This window comes from Glandiceps talaboti, chromosome 16 (genome assembly GCF_964340395.1).
Source record: "Glandiceps talaboti chromosome 16, keGlaTala1.1, whole genome shotgun sequence".
NCBI classification, from domain to species: domain Eukaryota; kingdom Metazoa; phylum Hemichordata; class Enteropneusta; family Spengelidae; genus Glandiceps; species Glandiceps talaboti.
The window spans coordinates 7,095,218-7,119,475 of NC_135564.1; the positions used below are offsets into that span (position 1 = coordinate 7,095,218).

The window sequence follows — 24,258 nt, forward strand, 5'->3', positions numbered from 1 at the left end:
TACCTCAGACCACTATAGTGGTCTTAGATACTACACGGTACATGGGAGAGGGATGGAGAGAGGAATGGACAGATAGGCATCCAAACTGGGTATGGTATGATTTCCTGTAACAAACGTGCTCCGATTAGACTGGATATACCCTCTAGATCTTAGTTTGGTAGTCCATAGTTTCGGTATGAGATCTTAACAAGAGTTCACTGAAAAGCCAATTTATTCAATTGTTGATTACTTTGTTTTTCTTTGTTGTTGTTGTTGTTGTTGTTGTTGTTGTTGTTGTTGTTGTAAGTCTTTATTTTTTTTATCTTGTGGACCGATTGCAAGGTTTTAAGGGTATTTCCGAACTTACAAGAGTCGTGAAAACTTGGCAAGGTTTGATAGATGGTGAAACACGAAGTGTAAAAGATCATGTCTGGTAACGCTTCAGTTTTACTCAGTTCCTTATATGCAGATTAGTATTGAAAAAATCAGTGAAAGCGGAATCAGAGCGTGAACTCCTAGCTCGATCGGTGATATCTTTTACATCGTCATACACACATCACGTCTCAGTTAATTCATCACAGTATGCAAATACACTTTACAGTGCGGTCAGTAATTTGTTGCATCGGTACAGCCTGACTCCTTTAACGCGAACCCCCCCCCCGCCTTTTCCTTGTTCACTCTCTTCTTTATCACCAGTAAACCAATTTGTCTTTGTGTGTTAATAATTTAGTCATCATTAATGTCACGTGTATATGTAAACCAATTCTCATTTCCTAGGATCTAATTCAGTCACCGTGTTGTGGAACACAACCCCCCCCCCCCCCATGTGATGATACCGGCAATCATACGTACGCTCATTTAGCTGATAAACACCGAAACACGGGGATGCGTAATCATGCTCGTATACCATTACCAATTCTATGCTGCCAGTATCAAGCACGTCTAACGTATGGAGAATATTGTGACACTTACAACATTATTTGACGTGTCGTATTCATCGCTGGTATTAACCTGCAATCAAGGCAACATTACGCGTTGCCTGACTCCCTGTAGGCCAAAATACAGTTACTATACCCCGCGAGTTATACTTTGTGTAACTTCTGCCATTTCAAATATTGTATATGGACCAGTTAGTAGTGAATACTTGGTCGCCTTGTTTTAGTTGTTACCTTTCAAGATTGAAGTTCACTATATTGAAACACTACACAAATATGCCGACTCAGCGTTTTTCCAGTTTGCTTTAGTCTTCGAGTGGTTGATGAAAGATTGTGTATTTGTTTTGTCAGTATGGTGTGTCAAGTTTGACACATTTTAGGATGATACGAGTTCACTGTTGTATCGTCCAACACACAGATCTAGATAAGACTACGCAGGGTGGACAGTAGAAACAGACTATGGATGAATCGTCCACTAGTATTTAAATATCAGATCTCGACACAATACTGTAGTTAGTAGTAGTCTGAGGTTTACCACAGACAAAAGTCTATGATTTAGTCTTGATCGTCCACTGATCAAAGTATATTCATGGTGTCGTCATTGTCATTCATTCATTCATTCTTTCATTCATTCATTCATTCATTCATTCATTCATTCATTCATTCATTCATTCATTCATTCATCCATTCATTCATTCATTCATTCATTCATTCATTCATTCATTCATTCATTCATTCATCCATCCATTCATTCATTCATTCATCTCAAAGCCTCGACTTTCAACCCAGGTTACGAAGTTATTCAGGGTTAATTCCTGTCAATAAACGTGCCCTTTATAATAAAGATATTTACAACCATCAGATTGTCCGAGGTTTATATTAATTCACCCATGATTCAACCTAATTTCAGGATTAGAAGGTTGTTTCGAATTAATTAAGGATGAGTCATAACACAGACAAGGAAGAAATTGTCGTCATAATCACCAAACGACTTCAAGGAAACCAGGAAGTTCGGGTTGCAATTTTATAATTATCGTTTTCTCAATAGTATGACGTGGCTTACTTTGACAATGACGAGATTTTCAGTACAAAATGCGACAATTTAGCCAGAATAGAAAAGCCAGTTATGATAACTGATACACCAGATAAACACTTCAATATTGTACAATCCTTTTATGGTTGAAAATTACAACTTATACTGTGCGTACATTCTGCCTATAGTATTGGAGTATTCAGTGCTGACAGCAATTCAAGTCTAAGTTCCTGATTTCGGTGAGAGACAGCCTGTTGTTCTGGTGTCGTGATGTGGACTCTAAGTGTCTTACATGTCACACTTTACATTGACGATGTCGAATATATGAACATTTGCTGATATTTCGTTGTGATTTGTGGTTCAGTGTCAATCCCAAATAAGGAAGGTCAATTCCCAAATAAGGAAGGCAATCGATATATCTTTACCTAATATCAAACATAGTTGACTAGAATCTAGAAAATCTAGTCACTGGCTTTCAAATCTGATGGTCATTTCCAAAGAGATCTGCAATAAGTTAGTCTAGTTCCTATACGGTATCATTACGATTTGTGGTTTAGATAGAGACCACGTTGGCATCCAGACTAACAATAAGTCAACGGATAGCCTTAAAACTACAAACAATGCGTTGTATATGCATACCCTAACAATATGGTGGTGGTGGGGGGGCTTTCATGATGTATATATTGTGATATTTTGTGTCGTTGTGTTTTCGCCACTCCTGCTGTCGCCCTCTCTGTACTTGTTCATGACTTTGTATATTTTAGTGCCTTGATGTGGTTGTGTATAAAACACAAGCTAGCTTATAGTGCATACAAAAAGTATGGCACTCAAACAGCTGGTGATACAAGATTTGAAAAGAATCCTTTATGAACCTTGTCGTCAACTGTGACTTTTTAGTTCAACTCATTTTCATTATACCAGTAGGTTTGGTTGAGGGCGCTCCTCTATTTCGAAACTAGCAATACACATTTATAAGCGATTCTCTCTGTTACTCACGATCACATAATATACCTCTTTTGGTACGAATCTGAAGAGGTAAACATTCAATGAGATAATTATGAAGACTAAATGCGACTGTGTCGGGTAAACCGTAAAGCTCGCATACGTATACACACGGCACCTAATCAAAGGGCAAACAAAGTTATGTTTTTATCGTCGAGAAATAAAAATCGATAAATCCTATGAGTAGTGAATGTGTGTAATGTACTTGGTGGTAATGAAATCAAATCTATTGACAAGTCAGGTCATTTGATGATTAACTGTATCTGATACCACCTACCCCGACCAATGATAACATGCTTTCGGTTTAATCAAGGACTTTTTGGCGTTGTTTATGACTGACTGGCTGACTGACTGACTGACTGACTGACTGGCTAACTGACTGATTGACTGACCAGTGACTGACTAGGTGAGTGGGTGACTCAGAGTGAGCGTGTGACTGTGTCAGACTGACTGGCATACTCATCCCATGTGACTTACTGATTCACTCGCTCGCTCTCTCTCTCTCTCACTCACTCACTCACTCACTCACTCACTCACTCACTCACTCACTCACTCACTCACTCACTCACTCACTCACTCACTCACTCACTCACTCACTCACTCACTCACTCACTCACTCACCCATAACACCAATGGTGAGTTCAACATGGAACTTGAGTCACTTAGAAGATATAATTAGATCTGTTGTCAAATCAGAATGTCGAATTTAAACCCAAGTGGATAAATCCAAATATCACCATATTTTTGTCACTGAAATTTGTGCCGAGTAGAAGTTTAATTTAAGAAATACATAACCGTTTAAGTCAGTGTAAATATAACAACCCATCCGCCATTTTTACGATGGAAACCAGTTGACTTGAAACAAAACGTCGTCTAGCTCAAACAAAAAATCTTACTAACATTACTACATCTTATCGCAGAGCTCGACTGTGACTTTCATTATTAACTATTGATGGCAACAAACACAGAGCTGAGTAGATAAAAAAAAACTTTATTCAAGAGAACTTCTGATTTGAATATCATATTTCTGCTTAAATTGCAAAGCTACACGTCATCAGTGGACACCCACTGTACTGACTTGAAAACACTAATCAGGCACCAATACTATACTATAATAAAATATGAATATATATTAATAGATATTAATTTTAATTCTTCTATTATCATATTTACAATTTTGATTCATTCAGTTGAAGTAAATTAAAGAGTAAATTATAAAGTTGGTTTAAATACAATCTCAAACCTCGTATCTCAAATACAGCTTATCTCAAATGTTCAGTTGATGTTCAAACATACCAAGAAATAAGCTTTGGTACCGTGACTGTGTAATTAGATGTTATTAGTTTTCTTTGTTCAGTCAAGGAAAATACAAGTGACCTAGGGGGACTTGTCATTATGAGTCGCTAGACTGAATGAAGAAAAATATTGGAGAATAAATTAATTATACCAGCACCAGTAACATCACAGAAAAATCGGGGAAAGTAATGGTAATTTTGAATGTTTTGACGTATTTCGAACACAGCAGAACCTGTGACGTAAAACGACCAATATATTCCATATCTTTTGTTCAACTTGACTTGTGCTAGGTATAGTTCTTGGTATAAGACTTGACTTTAAAGTACTGCCATGACAGTAAAGTGTATATTTTGAAACAAATACTTGTCAATAATGATGATGAAATTAGTTTAGTATCGTTGATTTTTTCACAAGTCATATATTATTTTAAAGTAAGATAGTTACGATTGCCGATGATGACGTCAGTCAGTTATAAAGTTGAACAGGGGTAAGATGGCGTCATTTTGTAAATTGACGTAATCATATACCAAGTATGATTACGTCATTCTTATAGCTGACGTAATTATAAACCAAGTAGGATGACGTCATTTTTATACTTGATGTAATAATCAACCGAGTTGGATGACATCACCTGTAAATTTACGTAATTATAAACCCTGTGGGATGACGTCATTCTTATAGTTGACGTAATTTTAAACCGAATAGCATATATAGATTATATAATTATAATTTATGATGTCATCCTAAAAGACAACTCCAAATTAGTACTTGTACATGATATTTTGAGTTGTAAAATATTCGCACAGATTCAAAGTACCGTGTACTAAATATCATTATATAGTAGTAAGGCCATATATATTTATCTGTAGTTCCAATATCAAACGAACACGTTAGTAGTATATGTGAGTCTTCACATTGACTGATGTCTATTAAAGCTGTTAGTCTGTTAGATAATATATACTAGTAGTCGGTAAGGTAAGCCGTGACGGGGCGCCCTCACACATTTGTGAGGGCGGAGCGACACGACGCGTATCTTACAGTCGATTGGATATAATGATTGATGTATACCTTGAACAGTACTGAATCACCTGTAGGTAAATCAAATGTATGTAGCTGTAACCATAATACAGAACAATAGATCCATTAAAAAAAATAGTTTTAGGTCCGTACCTTAAAATCAGTCTTCGATTCAAGATGCTGCGCTTTTTCAAAGAGGCGAAACAGGTAACAAAGCTTGGGCAGTTGGCTCCTTATTACTTCTAGAATATATGTTTTAAACTCTGATTAACTTATTTCAAGTTCCCTGTTTCAGAAACATTTAACTTACTGTCCAGATGCGCCCGATGTTTATATTTATTTTGCTGTTACATGTCCTATGAGCATGTCTGTATATATTGGTTAGTCTGCATAGCATAGTTCCCAAATTCGCTGTTTTCTTGACGTCCATCTGCGATACAAAATAACTACCGTAGGTTAATCAAGTCTTAACCTTGCACGTAGTAAAATTCATACATGTGATGCTGAATGTCATGTGGCCCATTTAGAAAACTGTGGTTTCTGGGGAAGTTGTTGGACCGTACTACCGTCTTTGGATATAGAATATAATACTAGTAATAGAGATCGAGAGGCAAACACTGCCCTCACAGTGCTGTTGTTTTCAAAGCCTGCAAATGTACACTGTCTGTGAAGCCACCACCACGCATCATAAAGTTTTCGTCTTCGCTTGCTTTCTTTGCATACGAAAAGTTATCGAGGCCAGAAACTTCAGATTTGTCATCAATATCGACATCCTGGTTCTCAGCAATGTCTTCGCCGTCATTTAGCACAGGTAAATTCGATGTTACTGACTGCGATTTCAATCTGTCTTCCACTGTCACCTCTTGTCCTATTCTTATATCTGTGTCAGAATCCGTTGTGTACGATTCGTCGTCGTCGTCGTCGTCGTCGTCGTCGTCGTCGTCGCGTGCGCTCTTTTCGTCATCATTAGCCGCTTTTTCCGAAGGCAGACCTGATTCTTGTTCGAGTCTGATGTCAGTTTCGGAATCTGTCGTGTGAGACACGTTATCACCGCCTTCAGTTGCAGCTGTTGGCAAATCGTCGCCGGACAAAGTAGCAGGGGTTGACTGAACTTTTGGCGGTTCTTCTACCTGTTCTTGTTGGATTTTGATATCTGTGTCAGAATCCGTCGTATGGGACGCATTGTCTCCTTCTTTGTCTCCGTCTCCGAATCCATCATTCGCCGATTGTTGATTATTGATCAACGCCACCGTAGTCACTTGACCCGATTCTTCCTGTTCGGGTTCGTCCGTCATCTCCTGTTCGATGATAAAATCTGTATCGGAATCCGTCGTATGAGATGCATTATCGTCGTCCTGTCGTCTCCCGACGGTAGATCTTCGTAGTGCTCCTATACTATATCTAAAACCGAAAGTAGACACCTCGTTTTGTTCGTCTTGAGACACCATTAGATCTCGTTCTAATGTCATAGCAGAGTCCGAACCCTGTACTACAATTTGTTGCCGCTGTAAGGCGTCAGCGCTTACTGTTTCTGATGAATGGTATTTTGTTGAGAAATATTCATTACTCTCCACACTACTTCGGCGATGTCGGTGGAGGTCTTTGTACGGGTTGTTGACGAGACTGTGAAAAAAGTATATGAGAAGGATTTTAATATACAGATGCTCATTTGATCGGCTTCGAATATGTATGGAGACCGGACAGCGACCATTCACGACCTTCGAAGTCTCATTAAACTGTGCGTGGTTATTTTGTCATTTCGCACATATATCGCAGTTTATAGCACAACTAAACTGAGGGTCAATAGTGCTATAACATGACATCTCTCTCTCTCTCTCTCTCTCTCTCTCTCTCTCTCTCTCTCTCTCTCTCTCTCTCTCTCTCTCTCTCTCTCTCTCTCTCTCTCTCTCTCTCTCTCTCTCTCTCTCTCTCTCTCTCCCTCCCTCTCCCTCTCTCTCTCAGAAGCATTAAATAAGGAACGCTTATATTCGACCACTCCTGTAGCGAAAGTGAAATGTGTTGTGTCTATTGCAAAGATGACAAGTGACAAGTAAAATGGGTGGGTAGTCAAGTGAAGTGTGTGTGTGTATGTATGTATGTATGTATGTATGTATGTATGTATGTATGTATGTATGTATGTATGTATGTATGTATGTATGTATTGATTTTATTTTCGTGTTTCAGGTACAGAACTGATCTATAGTTAATTATATATCTGTCAACAAAATTGTGTCTTTGGTATACAGATTAATAAAATATAGTGGTCTGTCAGGTCATCAGAAACATAGATATAAATATGTCTGTCCTTTAGTTAATAGTTGTATACGTACTTCTCTTCGTCCTCATCTGTTGATTTACGAAGGAGTCCAACGACGAGTCTAATGAAGGCTCCTAAAATGAACATTCCAGCAACACCACCAGCAACTATAGCAGCTATTTGCATATCTGTTTAAGACAGAAATTGTGGGTCACATCTCAAAACAAACACATTCAGGGGACCACAAGTGAGCAACATAAATAACCAGGCACTCCTTCTAATACATGGAAGGGGATACGAGGGGTCGAAAATTGAAATAATGGTATATTAGAGAGAGAGAGAGAGAGAGAGAGAGAGAGAGAGAGAGAGAGAGAGAGAGAGAGAGAGAGAGAGAGAGAGAGAGAGAGAGAGAGAGAGAGAGAGAGAGAGAGAGAGAGAGAGAGCACAACTGTAAGTACAATTTACTCGTATTTGGTAGTTATTGGGAATTGCTGACCATACGTACGACTCCATTGTGAACAAAAGAAACACACACAAAAAAAGTAAAGTAAATGCATGCTTGTTGTAAAAGTCAAACAAAACCCATATATTGGTTATGATTACATGAAAATCATAAGTGACTGACTACTGTGAGTTTTTACATTCGAGTTGCAGGCCTGGAGTCACGTGATACCTTTATTACCTGGTATATGATATGCAAATATGATAAGTATGGTACTTGAATTCCGGGTTGACTGAGGTGAATATACAAACAGTGCTGAGCTGTATGTGGCATAATGTATGCGTAGTAAGTCAATTCAACACTGATGACATCGCATTCAGATTCACTGAGGTGTGGTGACATTTGACAATTCTCCGCTGTGTACCTTTTCAATCGTCGACTTTCTGCTGAAAAACAACGCCTATTGTCCGAGTCTATTTTGTAAAAAAGTAAAACTATATGAAAAAAAACTATTTCCACCTCCTATAATCACGTTCAAGGCGTTATAACCGCACGAGATTTTGGCGAGGTAATTCATAGTTAAGTGAAAAAGTTGTAAATTTGTTAAAAATTTTATTTGATATGACGTATAAGCTTGGCCTAACTTCAAGGAAGTAAATTCAAGGGTCCTGCTATTAAAAAAATCAAAAGTGGTCCAAAGAATGTAATGGCTCTAAGTGAAACGTTCGATAAATCATATATAAGCGGTTCAACCCTGGTTTGGCCAAGATGTTGATAGTTAGAAATATATAACGACGTGAGACGAGCTCCACTGAGACGTACACCAATATATTGCACATGTACACGTACACGTACACATACGTACACGTACATTTCACGCGTCAGACTGAGTAAAAATCCAACTTGAGCAGTCTACGAAGCGTAATAACTTGCGTTAAATGCTCAGTTCGAGAAAAGAACCGACCTACGTGTTCACTTTGACCCGTCTTGGCAGGAGTAATAATTTATAGACAACTTCCTTGAGAAAATGACGCATAAGCTTACGCTTACCTTCTACCTGAAAAAGAGCACCGCGTATACCGAATCCTACCTTCATGGCTCCAAAAATTTGTTTTAAATTTTAGGCAAACAAAAAGCTTAAATGTAATATCTCACCTGACAACTTAAAGGCGGCAGCCATTGTGGTCTTTGTTTTCGAAACGTATGTCCCAAGGAAATGACGCAAGATTGGTACGTTTTACGAGTGGACGTTAAACCAACTCCCTTTTACTTTCTGCTGGTACTAGAAGTTTGGTGTCAGGTAAGGTCGAGTCAAAGGTCAGACGTGTTCTTTTCATCCCTCGAGTTCGTTGGCGCACGTTTCTCTATATATATCTACAATCCCAATCATTCGTGTATGACAGCTCAGGCTGCGAGGAGTACCGGTACTGCAGCGACCTCCTTACTGAGGCTAAACCATTTCTCTATAAAACAACGGCTGATCTTTCAGTCTGTATGTACCTGTATAGTAGACAAAGCAATGCGGTAATATACTGTGTGTGTGTGGGGGGGGGGGGGGGCATGGCCGGATAAACGTCTATAGAGAGCCTTCGCAGATCTAAAAATTAAACTTTTTCATTGCGTATTCTAGAAAAAAGACCCTTTCTCATACCAACGTCCAACGTCTGGTAACTTATATGACATGGTGATGTATTTGTTTTTACATTGGTTGTGCTATGGTGTTGGAACCCTGTCAAATATGAAAGGCAAATATAGTTATAATTACTTATAATCGTGGAGGAGAACTTCATATTTGATCTTTAACCATCCACAAGCTTATTAAGAAAATCTATGTTTGCAGTTTTAACGTGAAAAGTATACCCTTTCTGAACCCAATCTTAAAGTCTGCCGCGCCTCTCGGACTCTCTCCGTATTGTCGTCTACGGCGCCCCAGTTCAGTTAATATAAAGCAGGGAAGGACCTATACTAGCGGACAATCACAGACATTGAAATAACACCGTGCCTTGCATATGATGACATAGAAAATTTGGATTTCCCATACACAGTGGACATTCTCTCCAGTGTCTATGGTTTTCCCGGCGATACCAGTAATTAGCAACATATGCAGATTGTATACGTAGTCACATGAGTAATCACAATATAATTGCATAGGATATAATAGCACTAAACCCATCTCTTTTTTGTCGTATATGTATGTGTATACGTACTTCTCCGTGGAAGATCACACGTGCTGAAGGTGCCGGCCTCGTTGTGGGTCGGTCGGTTAAAAAAGTGATACTTTCACTTCATAATCCAATTTTTGGTCAAATTTTTATTTTAGATTGACAAAGTGGAACCCATATTTATTACTTGGAATTTCACGTGCCTACAATGTACCCGGTGAGGCTACTCTCATCTAGCGCCATCACTCGCTTTGATGACACACTTCTTTTGTTTTCACAAAACAGCAACGTCCAAACACACGTAAAAAAAATGACACTACCCATGGCATGATTCCAAGACTTGCACAGGTAATAGCATGCATCATGATAAATAGTCAGGTGTTTTATCTACATTGAGTGATGCGTATCGTCACGTAACAGACACCTGCTTCTGATATCGACCAAAATAAAACATACATGAAACCAATAACGATCGATAAAATCATGAAGATCACGACGTGAACTTCAGACTCTATGGTTATAATACTATTAGTATGTATCTCTTTGTAAGACTATGTTTAGGTTTTAAAATAATACAATTTAAATTTGAATTTCATGAGTTTAGTTTGTCAGCTGATTAAAACCTTAAGGTCAGTAGAGTCTATAATTATCAACAAGAGAGCCTTCGTAACTACAGTGGAAAGAAGAATCAAGCACTGTCTGTTGTGTAAAATGTGACCCTCCCCCGATTTCTGTTTTTTAAAAAGTGGCCCTTTTATACTCCCTTCCCTTTCTCAAGCTAAAACATGACCTTGTTGAAATATTTTGGGGGAAAATTGGGTTAAAATGCTGTCAGGTTTGAAAAAGGACGGGAGTCCAAGAATGGATGCTAATGATTCGATCCCACCGCTGCCACCAGGTCGATAATTTTAAATGCCTGGTTGTGTTAAAAATGCTCAAAGACTAGATTGGGGGCGCGCTACTGACATTACCTGGACGAGAGGTCCATCATGTCCCCACTCTACGATATTATCACCAATATCTTACATTGTACCAAACGTGAGACCCACTCCTCTCCTCACATCAAATGCAAACGTTGTCAGCAGCGATTTGACTGCTATGTTCTGATATTACATTACAATGGTGGCAGTGGTGGGACTATGATCAGGCGCAGCTGTGCAATATGACACCGGTGGCAGTGATGGGATGCCAATTAAAGTCACAAGATAATGCAAAGTTAAATAATAAAATTGAGTCAAAATAAAACGTTACCCTCCCCAGGTTCCAGTTTCTGAAATATGACCCCCCCCCTGTTACGTGAACCGATTTAAACGTGACCCCTCTCTCTTGTAATTACTCCCTAAACAATTGAATATTCTGTTTTTCTGAGGTTCACAGTGAAAAAAAAATTGATGGGAAATTAAAAATGACATTCATCTCACACTCTGTACATGACGCAACTGTGGTAATCATTGTCATGTGATTATACAAGGGTCGTCTAGAGGTCAAACCAGGTGAAAAAAGAGCGGATTCCATGACACATTGTTGACCACAGGTTGTCATTGGATTTATTTGAGTTCGGCGTTTTCTTATAAATAGGCGAACGTTTTTCACACTCAACAATACTGTGGCTCCATTGTGATGCAATCGTTTTGTATCATACAAGGGTAACGAAATGAGTATTTGTCGTTCGTTATTTAAACTCAGACTAAATACCAATAAATAAACCTTGTTGTTTAAAAGTCACGCCTCTGGTGATTTATGGATGTCGTTTCAACTTTGACCTGTCTATATAGGGCCCCACGCAGTTCATAGTATTGTTGTCATGACAACATCTTGTACACGATGCGAACAGGTAGGGATTGAAACGTGAAAAGCGAAAGAAGTCACCGCGCATACATTTTCAGCTACGAATTTAGCTGAATAGTTCACGAACCGTCATCAAAATTTCCCAACTGTCCAAATATATAACCTTTTAAATTTTTTTTTTTCACATACAACAATACAGCGTGACCCACATTCAATTATGCCTTTAGAATGAGACATACTTTCTCCTCTTAACAATCAAGACACATTCCTACACCTATTTTAACTAGACCACACCAACCCTGCCGAGTCATTTGTTTGTCCCTGTGTTCAAGACTAGTCACTGCGTCTACTGTGAGTTCAAAGACGCTACTAACATATTCGTTCACCATGTTGGCCGACATGGCAACGTTGACTTTGGAATGTTGCCATTGTACATACGGTTTAGTGGGTATAAAAAAAGCCCAAAACAATACTACACTCGAATCTAATACCAATAGAAGTAATTCAATCGTATTTCTACGCTCCTTTCAAAGGCCACGGAATATTGTAAAGTAACGGTATGTACACCAGTTGAATGTTTAACCCGTCACACCATTAAATGATCTGAGTTGGTTCAGTTATATGATTGGGTTAATAATAGCCTGTGATCGCGATAAGTAGCGATACAATCCTACTTCTCTATTGACATGGGTACAGTGAATACTATTTAGGACGTGTCTCGAAGCTGTCTTTGTACTGGAGTTAGAACTGTTTGCTTTTAATGACATTAAAATATTTGTTTTTGATATTCTTCGATTTCGAAATACACTTCATGTGCAGGTGAGTTGACTGTACTATCCATGAAGATAACCTCCCGGCCCGTCACCTAAGCGTTCAACTCGTTGTCTGTCTGTCTGTCTGTCTGTCTGTCTGTCTGTCTGTCTGTCTGTCTGTCTGTCTGTCTGTCTGTCTGTCTGTCTGTCTGTCTGTCTGTCTGTTGCAATATAGCTGTACATAGTGTATGTTATTATTTTAGCTGTCCCTTGTTATCTATCTGACTATTGTTGTCTTTTATTTTAACTGTTTATCTATCATTTGTTATCCCTGTCTATTGTTATCTAAATGTTATCTGCTTGTTGTTATTTCAGCTATCTATTGCTATATGTTTGTCTTTTTGTTATCTATGTCTATATATGTCTATTGTTATGGATTTTCTTTTGTTATCTGTCTGTGTATTTAGCTGTCTACTGTTATGTCTACTAATATCTATTAATTATGTATGTCTATTAATATTTATTTATCTGTTGTTTTCTGTTTATGTCTATTGTTACCTGTTCGTCTATGTCTATTGTCATGCATCTGTCTTTTGTTATGTCTTATTTTAGCTGTCTATTGTTATGCCTACTAATATCTATGATGTATGTCTATTAATTTTTATTTATCTATTTTCTGTTTATGTTTATTGTTATCTGTTAGTCTATTTGTTACCTATGCCTATATATGTCTATTGTCATGCATCTGTCTTTTGTTATGTCTTATTTTAGCTGTCTACTCTTATCTACCTGATCATGTTATCTATATATAGATGTCTATAGTTATCTTTCTGACTTGTTATCTACTTGTCTATTTGTTATCTATGTCTACATGCGTCTATTGTTATCTGTCTATTGTTATTTTCACTACATCCGTGTACCTGTCTATCATTATAAATCTATTCATTGTTATCTATAGCCGTCTATCGTTATACATCTGTCTGTTATCCATGGCTATAGATATAAATCCGTGTACCTATTGTTATTTATCTGCCTACTATTTATCTGTGTATCGTTATCTATACGTTTTTGGGGGTGGGGATTATTCACGTTTGTCTTTCTAGTCTCGTGTCTTTGTTTTTTATTACTCTTATTGTATATTTTAACAGCAGGTGTTATAATTACCCTGTTAGGGTTTTAATAAAGTATTGTCTTATCTTATTAATATGTCTGTTGTCCATCTAGTTCTATATTTCTATAGATATCAACCCGTCTATTGTTATACCTCTCTATTGTTATCTATGTCTATAGCTATATACCTCTCTATTGTTATCTATGTCTATAGCTATATACCTCTGTATTGTTATCTATGTCTGTCTATAGCTATATACCTCTGTATTGTTATCTATGTCTATAGCTATATACCTCTGTATTGTTATCTATGTCTATAGCTATATACCTCTGTATTGTTATCTATGTCTATAGCTATATACCTCTGTATTGTTATTATCTATGTCTACATCTATATACCTCTGTATTGTTATCTATGTCTGTCTATAGCTATATACCTCTATATTGTTATATTTGTCTACATCTATACATCTGTCTATATTGACCTGCCTCTTGTTATCAGTCTATTTGTAATTTATCAGTCTATTTGTAATCTATCTGTATATTGTTAACAGTTTATCATGTATGTATCGTGTTATTTATGTCTGTTACTTCTACATGTCGATACTTGTCTATTGTTACTTATCCGTCTATTGTTACTTATCCGTCTATTGTTACTTTTCTGTCTATTGTTAACTTACGGTCTACTGTTACTTATCAGTCTATTGTTATCTACATCTCTTTTTCGACATATGCGATGTTTTCGGCAAATAATGATGACTTTCCCTTTTCAATTTTAGAAATAGGCAATTCTAAAATACCTTGAAGTGAAAGTTGTCGTGTGTTTTACAGCGTGATGTCTGGCCATGGCTCACCGTTATTTAGTACTAAAAGTACAATGCAAATCCAATAACACATTGTCTGGCACACACCCAACGAGTACAAAAACCTTGTTCAATTGACAAATTACCTGCTTATTTTTCAAGTCGCATACCTTTGTTGAGTCTAATTTCTCCATGGCTTTTCTCACGAGGCTTCATTCGCGTCATTGATTGAAATTTTCTCTCGTTTGAATTCAATGGATTTTCGAGATCACTGAAAACTGATGAACCGAACACTGTGATTCGCGTATCGCTGTTATAATGACTACCTTTTGTGTGTAGCTAATAACGGGGCGAGATAACGGGTGTCCGGATATATAATTTTATACATAGTTTTCTCTTGCTCTGTTTGTCTTCTTTCTGTTGGTACTGGAGCGTTGTGTGCTTTATGAAAAGTTGACAACTGTGTAATGACCACCAGTCGGCATTTCATAAAATGCGTTGTCTCGGTCCCGAGGTGACACGGGTATCCACGATCTTTCGGTGACAGGGTCAATCTTCTTCAAATAGTACATTAAATTAATACCAGTTGTCAGTTTATGGCAGTAAATTAATTTGTTTGATTGTTTGGGATCAGCCACATTGACGACACGGAGAGTCATAGCAACGCTCTGTAATACAATAGAAGCCAGTTACCATGAAACAGAACGTACGTCGCCTTGTGAGATATTAATTCTACTTGTAAGAGAATTTATTTATTTGGAACTCCTTGTCATTTGATATTTCACTTGTCATTATAAAACAAGAATTTGAAGAATTTTAATACTCTGATTGCAAACCAGTACCATGAGGTACTTGTAAACAAGTTTGACCATGAAAATCCCTGTACATGAGTGTCAGTTTGTCATTGTACAAAGTGTTGTTTAATGTAAGGTTCCATTTATCTTGTATTATGCATCTGTATAGTAGTTTTTGTCGGTTGTCTGTTATTTTATGTATATTTGTTTTGGGGTCCACGTTTATAGGTGTTCGTCACCTGTGAGGTCTACCTGACTTTTGTCAAAGTTAAATAAATAAATAAATAAATAAATAAATATTGCTGTTTTTTGCATGACCTACCTGAGCCAAACTCTAACACTAAAAGGGTGATTGAAGTTAAATAATGTCTGTCGAATCAGACTACAAAATGTAGCAATGTTAGTTATATTTTTCAAGTAGAGGCAGACGATAAAAAGTGGTTGTGTTAGTGAGATTTCTGTAGAACCATAAACATAATAAAATGTAGCAATGTTATTAAGATTCTTGTGGATACAATGTAACAATGTTAGTTTTTTGTGGAGCCATTCAATAAAATGTAGCAATGTTGGTGAGATTTCTGTCGAGCCAGACGATAAAATGTAGCAATGTTAGTAAGATTATTTAGGAGTAGACAATAAAATGTAGCAATGTTGGTGAGATTTCTGTCGAGCCAGACGATAAAATGTAGCAATGTTAGTGGGATTTTTGTGGAGTAAGACAATACAATGTAGCAATGTTGGTGGGATTTGTGTGGAGTAGGATATAATATGTAGCAATGTTAGTGAGACTTTTGACGAGTCAAAACGGCGTTCTGTTTCAGGTTAATTGTCTTTAACTATACCCGATGTAACAAATAACTTAATCTATGGTAAAGATGAATGTTCATCTCGTAGAATCTCATACCACTAACGTCTGAGGTATAATAGAGGATTTAAAACAGTAATCTTGGCTTCTGTAGGATTACATCTCAGACCACTAAGATGGTCTGAGATTACACGAAGGTCTTGTCTTGTCTTACAACTGTAATTAGTAGACACGGTATTTCTGTATAGCTGGATACAGACAAATAGTTTTAGGATTAGGCCTTCGTGGCAGACAAAAAGGTTCATGGGTACGGTATGACAAGAAAACACACTCCGGGACAAAATCCAACCTCTTAAATTTGACTAATCACTAAAAGTTGACGACTTCTTTGTCGACATTAAATAGGCTATCATTACGAATGCAAATTGCCTGATGCAGGTTATTTCCGAACAATGTCATGATTTTTGCGATTTTTTTGTTTTGGTTGAAATTTTTTTGATTTATTACGGGCGGGTGAATTACATGTTATGCTAAGTTACAAACGAGGTATAAGTAACTGGGTAATAGTGCTCGATATGAATAGGGAGCCGACACACAGAGTTGACCTCATGGTGGGAACAATTGTATGTTCACCAAACAGATAAATGTGTTGTGACCAAGACACTGTTCATCAACCCTATTGTATAGCAGACAATAAAATGAACGAATAAAACAAGATCTGCCCACGACAACCAGTTACATGACTGCTGGTATGAGGAACATGGCGACCACCTCGCTCGACCTAACAATTAATCATACTTAGGTTGATTTACTTTAGATACGACATGAGTTCAAAGTTTGTCACCAGGAATGGGGAGGCCCGTCTTTATGATATATCACCTCGACAAAACAGCAAGGGGACGCTTCATGTATCCGGCACACAGCTACAGAAGGAAATTGATAAGTTGGCCTTCGCCAGGCAGAAATCTCAAGTTTTACTTGATCGGGAAGAACGAGTGGTCAGACAGTCGCTATCTGATATCTTAGATGTCAGGGGCGATATGAGGCGCTTGAATACGTCACAGACAGGTAGAAAGGCGAGTGTATTCCAACAACAAGGTGAAGAAAAGAGAGAGGGAATGTCGGAGTCTACGTCTGACGAACCTACCGATTCTGGATCGATTGATAGAAATGATAATCCGTCCCCTACCCCGAGTCTCCCGATTAACCCTCCGCCGTATGTAAGCAAACGGTTGTCTCTGTTAGCAGAGAAGAACAACATAGATAAGAAAAGGCAGCAACGTTCAAAACAGAATGCTGAGAGTTTCGCTGAACTAATGCGAACACGGACTAGTTTAGTAGGGCTTGGACCTGTACGAGGACGCGCCATTAAGGGAAATAGTAAAGAAAAGACCGATTCAATTGTTACCAAGGACAAGCGACGGGAGAGCCAACACACAGTTGTAGTCGTTGAACACGGTGCAGGTAAAAATAAAAATCCCGAAAGAACAAAGATAAGTCCTTTTGAATTAGCAGAAAAATTTGCCCGAGAGTGGAGAGAACGAACTTTAGAAATTAAAAGGCAGAAAGACTCCGCGGGGAATATGGAAGCCCCTGAAAACATGAATGGCACAGAGCTCTTGAAAGATAAATCACTTGAAAAAGTACCTCAAGTCAACAATGATCTACGATATATCGATCGCGCCGACGCTGGCGAGTCAACGTTACAGGGTGAGCAGAACGAGGCAGAAACCACACGACCTTCGGACCAGTCCAATTTTGACGACGATTCGGCATCCAGTGAAGGCAGTGACATGGCGAGCAGGTATAGGAACGATACATCGTCGTCGTCGACGAGGACATCACTTGCTAAGGGAAGTACGAAGCAATCTGTGCCAGGTCGTAAAAAAGGTGATCAAGGTGTTACATTTGAAGATGATATTTCAAAAAACGACTCCGGATCACAAAACAATTCCGGGGAAAGGAGGCGACGCGTTAGTCTTGGAAATATCAATGGTGATGCACAGCAAAAAAGCGCAATCGACGAGACTGACAAACAACGCAGAAAGTCTGTTGCCGTGAATGCTAAGGACGCTTCGAAATCGGGCGGGAAATATGGCGAGCTATCGGAGGAAGAAGTTGAACAAGTTTGGAGCGATGTCCGAAAGTGTCGATATTTGCGAGGTTACGATCCACCTGAGATGAGAATGCCTTCGGGTCAAATCGACTTGTTTGATTTTAAGAAGAAAGGCAGAAAAGAAGGGAAGAGGAGAGAACAAACAATTAAGGAATAAATTGGAATATAGCGTATCATGATTTGGTGGACCGACTTCAAAAGTTGACTGATCAAATGCTAGCATAATTCACTTCTTTTATGGCATACGAAGGCAGTTTGTAAATTAAGTCACTTGGCATTGCGGTTTGCTATTACATATAGTGACTCAAATAACAAAATTGTGTAGAAAATAACGTGTACGCTAAACCACGGGTACGATTGATTACGGTTAGCCCGACGAACACATTGCAAACAAAAACTTTACACAAACAGGTTGTTTATTACTGTATACAGCCCCCCCCCCCCCCAATGCTGTTTACGTGTTAAAAATACTTCAGAAATATGGGTTTATCGACCACTTAATTGTAAACAGCCCAAATGTAGTTCATTCTATCGGAATGAAGTGACGTGCAAAGCCTCGCCTGAGCAATTTTTACTGTACCGCAAAGACTAAAGTGTGAAGTTTTGTTAGCTCGTGACAATAGTGACACCCAGCAGATGCGTCAGTCATGAAACAAATGCATGTTGTTTTGAAACCACACACTTATTGACATAAAACACCCACACTTTTGTTGTTTCAATGAGTTTGTTTTTGTGCTGTTCTGTTTTGTTTTCTGCTGAGAAGAATGTGCAAATTTCCATTCATTTTCCATCCGAAGAATTATGTATATTGCCATCCATTTTAGGTTAAAACGCTTTAGGGCCAGAGAAAAATATCGCAACCTTAACATGTCTAATATATAGAAAGGAATTTATCGAATCTGGTTTCTCAAGGTTGATTGAAAATGACTAAGAACCATGAATAATGTTCACTTATTTTCCAGTTTCGTGTTAATTTAAGATATTGTTTTTGGAATATGTTTAAAATGAGGATTGCTTTACTGGAGACAGGACAACAGAATAACATCGAAAGAATTCACTGTAGTACTATAGAACTAGTAAACTATTAATACACAAGTTAAAACGCATGGATAGGTACATTTCATTTATCTGTTGCTTGTATTTACATTTCTTTGATAACAAATAGTACTTTGAGTCTACAGGACCAAAATAAACCATATAAATATACATGGTTGTCATAGAAACGTATTGTTGCCATGGAAACAGAATGTGTGTTCGAAAGTGCAATGCAAAATGAGGCACGTACCTGCTTTGTTTATTAAATTTATTTACATTGACAACGCATAAATGGTTTCAATAATAACATAAACTCAATATTGATTATCTTATTTGACTCTAAACGTTTTTATAAGTATAAAAGATGCAGCTGTCATTATAAAAATGATACCCTTGTATAAGGAATAAATACTTCACTTTTATGTTATTGTTTTTGGCAGTGCTCCTTGACCTAGATAAATATATATATTTTAAGTTTTACAAAAGAATTTATTCATTCCACTTTCAAAGGGTTTTAAGTCAAACATAATACATGTAATATTAAATGGGAAAACGTTGAAGATAACTAAGCATCAAGTAGCTATAAAAATAAGATAATTTTTGGGGTACCATCAATCATGATGTGTTGACCATGTCTGATCGTCTATCTGGTGTAGCCAGTGAAATTTTCAACAACAACTTCCGAAATACTTAGTAGTTATCTTTCCAGTACTTGATGATATCTTGTATTTTATACAGCTAAACGTTTTTGACGCAAACAGAGCAATTATTTTCATCCATGAATTTTTATCAAAACATGTTTCATGACGTAAAGTAGAAGATAGTGTCCAGGGGAGGCTTGGTACACTCGTGGGAATGTCTGAACTCTGTAGTGGTCGTAAAGTGGGCATTTAATTTCCAATTTAGCTGAATTCACATAACTCACAAAACTATTATGAGGATAAAGTTTGCGTTCTAGTTTATCAAAATAACCACAGTGGACATTTACAAGTTGATAAAAGGTCATAGCCATGTCGTGTTTACAAGGGGTCCTCGACTCGAGCAAGCTGATAAATGAGGCACGTGGTTGCCGCGGTTCAATACATCAACAGGTGGCATCGACCAACAAAGTTCCCGGATGTAGGACGGCATAGCTATTGCTTCGTTACCGATGGGATATTCAGAAGAAATACCTACATTACAACGCTTTAAGATATTCAAGGCGATTAGTATCATGTTTATCCACGTTTTATTTCTTCCAAAAATGTATTGTTTGGAAATCGTTCATGTGTGTGTTGTATTTCTTAAGATCAGCACTTAGCCCAAAGCCAGGTGACTTTACTGACCTTGAAAGCCACTTGAACATCAAACTCAATTTGATTAGTGACCAGTACATACTCAGAAAAGTTCATGATGACTGTGCAGGCGTGGTGTCGTATTGTACTACCAAGCACTTCACCACCCTCAGGAGCTTTCTCTCTCTACTTTAGATAATTCTTTGCGTCATATATACTACAAATATTTGTTGTTTTTTGATAAAAGTATATGCAGTGTCATGCCTAGAGTTAGCTTAATAAGTCAGCTGGTACATATGTGATTTAGGTTCAGTTATCTACGATTTTAAGAGTTGGAGACACAAAAATGTATGTGTTGATGAATTTATCTTTTCTTATCAGGTTTTCGTCAACAATTTGAACACAATACCAATGTACAGTGTTTGTGTGATAATATGATTAGCACTCCCATGACTTCGGTTATCATCATTTATCTGTGTGTATGTGTGTATGTATGTATGTATGTATGTATGTATGTATGTGTGTGTGTGTGTGTGTGTGTGTGTGTGTTTGTTTGTTTGTTTGTTTGTTTGTTTGTCTGTGTGTGTGTGTCTGTCTGTCTGTCTGTCTGTCTGTCTGTCTGTCTGTCTGTCTGTCTATGTGTGGATGGATGTGCGTATGTATGTATGTATGTATGTATGTATGTATGTATGTATGTATGTATGTATGTATGTATGTATGTATGTACGTACGTACGTACGTATGTAGGTAGTTACGTATGTATGTATGTATGTATGTATGTATGTATGTATATATATATATATATATATATAAATTATATATATATATATATATATATATATATATATATATATATATATATATTTGATATGCATTAGTACCTAACATTGACTATGTATATGAAATAATCAGCGTATAAGAAGACAGTTATAATGACACTCACAAAATCATTGTAAATAATACAATGTATGTAACATGTATAACCCAGCAATTATTAAAAATGAATAAAATACTACCTAGTTATACAAGATTAAGTATTTGACAGTCGACCTGATTGTTACCATGTTTCCTGCATATGTAAAATTGTCACTCTGGACAATGACTTGGTTAAATGGGTCATCGATAACTTGGCACATGTACACACACTTGTCTACTTAACGTGTAAAAGAGAGTATACCTCTATCCATCTCTATCATATCAACAACAAAGAACTTTAGTGTTCCATGCATTACATTACTTTTACTGTCGGAATGGCCATGAAAATTTGTCTATCTATTTTGGCAAAAAGCGTTACAACCCCGAGAAATTGCTACAAATGTAATACATGTATGACTAATACAATCTAATAGTTTACTCTGCGGTGCCAAAGTCACAATTAAGAGTTTCAGTTTTGAATGATTTTGCACATTGACGTGCTTTTCAAATTTTTCCCTTTCTCAAAGATTTTGTTTAAAGAGACAGGAAAGAGAGACATTAAGCAGAACATAATGAAGTGATATGAGTTGTTGTCATTTTAATGTCTGTTTGTGCTGCCTGGAAAAGGATACTATGTGTTGCAATGTATGTAATTCGGTGACGACTTACTACTTAAAGATAGTAGCTCACGCAAAGCAAAGTGTAGCAATATTGGTATACCAGAAGAACATAATTATAAGAAGCACTACGTATCAGTTAGATTTTTAAGTGATGTTTTGTTCAAGTCAACTTGATTCTATTGTATTCGTAAACGATTCCTGTAGTAATCTACCGTGACCTTGTAAGTATGTAATGTTTTGTTTAGATGTCTGATTCAATAACAATGGTCAAAGCAGGCGCCACAATACAAACACATTCCTTGCAGTAGTTTACCACCCAGTCGATATTTTACCCATTTATAAACAGGAGGAGGGCAATAACACCTGGCGTCAAGTTAAAGGTATAATGTAGTCCATTAAAGGCCCATCATTTTCAATTTAAAGATGTTGACATCGTTGCCATGGGATACGCAATGGTGTAATTAGCGTTAGGTTCTGTTGTACATTACGTAACAGAGGGAAAGGGGCAAAACAGAAATGATGCCACTCTTGGAATGTTTAGGCGAAACTTATGATTTTTGAGGTATTTTGAAGCATCTGACTAAATTGTCCCTAATATGCATATTGTTATAAAATATACATGTTTCCTTTTTTATCACAGTATACATTAAAATTCAAATTCAAAGTTTTGACGACAATTCACAAATAGAAAAATACCCAAATAATAATTTGTGCCAGACGAATAAGGATCTTTATTGAACCGATTTTGGCGCTAATTGGCTGTAAAAGTCGTGTAAAGCTTATCACTACTGATGACGGCACAGAAGAACCGTGTCATTTTTTATCAGTAGAAAGCAATTTGATCTGAAAATGACACATTTAATGATTTCAAAAAGAAATGTGCTATATCCTGAATGGTGCGAAAAACGTGACTGTTGGTGGATAATGTAATGAATTGAAAATCAATCGGGAATTCATCTTTCATTCAATTTGGTAGAACATTTCAAATAAAGTTTGTCATTGGGATGCAGGATTAGGCCTAAAAAACTATGATTCCGATTACGCTCAATTTTAGAATAGGTGGGGTAGGTAGATTTTTTAAATACTTTTTTTTTCATATGTGATTGTCTAGTTCACGTAGTTATGTTTTCCATTGTTTTCCATATGGTCTCTGTTTTATTGGTTTCTTCTCATCAGATGTACAGCCATTACAGATTGGAAGAACAGTTTTATTTTGTCTTTTTTTCACGTATTAAATACTGACAGTGTCTATGATTCTTGAAGCATGCTATGTTTGACCATACATCACCAACATACTATGTTTGACCATACACCACCAACCTGCTATATTTGACCATACACCACCAACCTGCTATATTTGACCATACACCACCAAAATACTATGTTTGACCATACACCACCAACATACTATGTTTGACCATACACCACCAACATACTTTGTTTGACCATACACCACCAACCTGCTATATTTGACCATACACCACCAAAATACTATGTTTGACCATACACCACCAACATACTAGTATTATGTTTGACCATACACCACCAACATACTATGTTTGACCATACACCACCAACATACTATGTTTGACCATACACCACCAAAATACTATGTTTGACCATACACCACCAACATACTAGTATTATGTTTGACCATACACCACCAAAATACTATGTTTGACCATACACCACCAACATACTATGTTTGACCATACACCACCAAAATATGATGTTTGACCATACACCACCAACATACTAGTATTATGTTTGACCATACACCACCAAAATACTATGTTTGACCATACACCACCAACATACTATGTTTGACCATACACCACCAACATACTATGTTTGACCATACACCACCAACATACTATGTGTGACAATACTCAACCAACCTGCTATATTTGACCATACACCACCAACATACTATGTTTGATCATACACCACCAACATACTATGTTTGACCATACACCACCAACATACTATGTTTGACCATACACCACCAACCTGCTATATTTGACCATACACCACCAACATACTATGTTTGACCATACACCACCAACATACTATGTTTGACCATACACCACCAACATACTATGTTTGACCATACACCACCAACA

General features: G+C 37.3%; 1 protein-coding gene across 1 annotated transcript; it reads right to left on the reverse strand.

The window, feature by feature from the left end:
• Positions 1–3,920: 3,920 nt before the first annotated feature.
• On the reverse strand, positions 3,921–9,238 carry LOC144447325 (uncharacterized). The gene is made up of 3 exons (XM_078137286.1): positions 9,117–9,238; positions 7,593–7,707; positions 3,921–6,885 (listed from the first exon to the last, which is right to left on the reverse strand). Exons 1-3 carry the CDS (start codon positions 9,139–9,141, stop codon positions 5,886–5,888), a joined length of 1,140 nt encoding a protein of 379 aa, XP_077993412.1. The 5' UTR covers positions 9,142–9,238; the 3' UTR covers positions 3,921–5,885.
• Between the last annotated feature and the right edge of the window lie 15,020 nt (positions 9,239–24,258).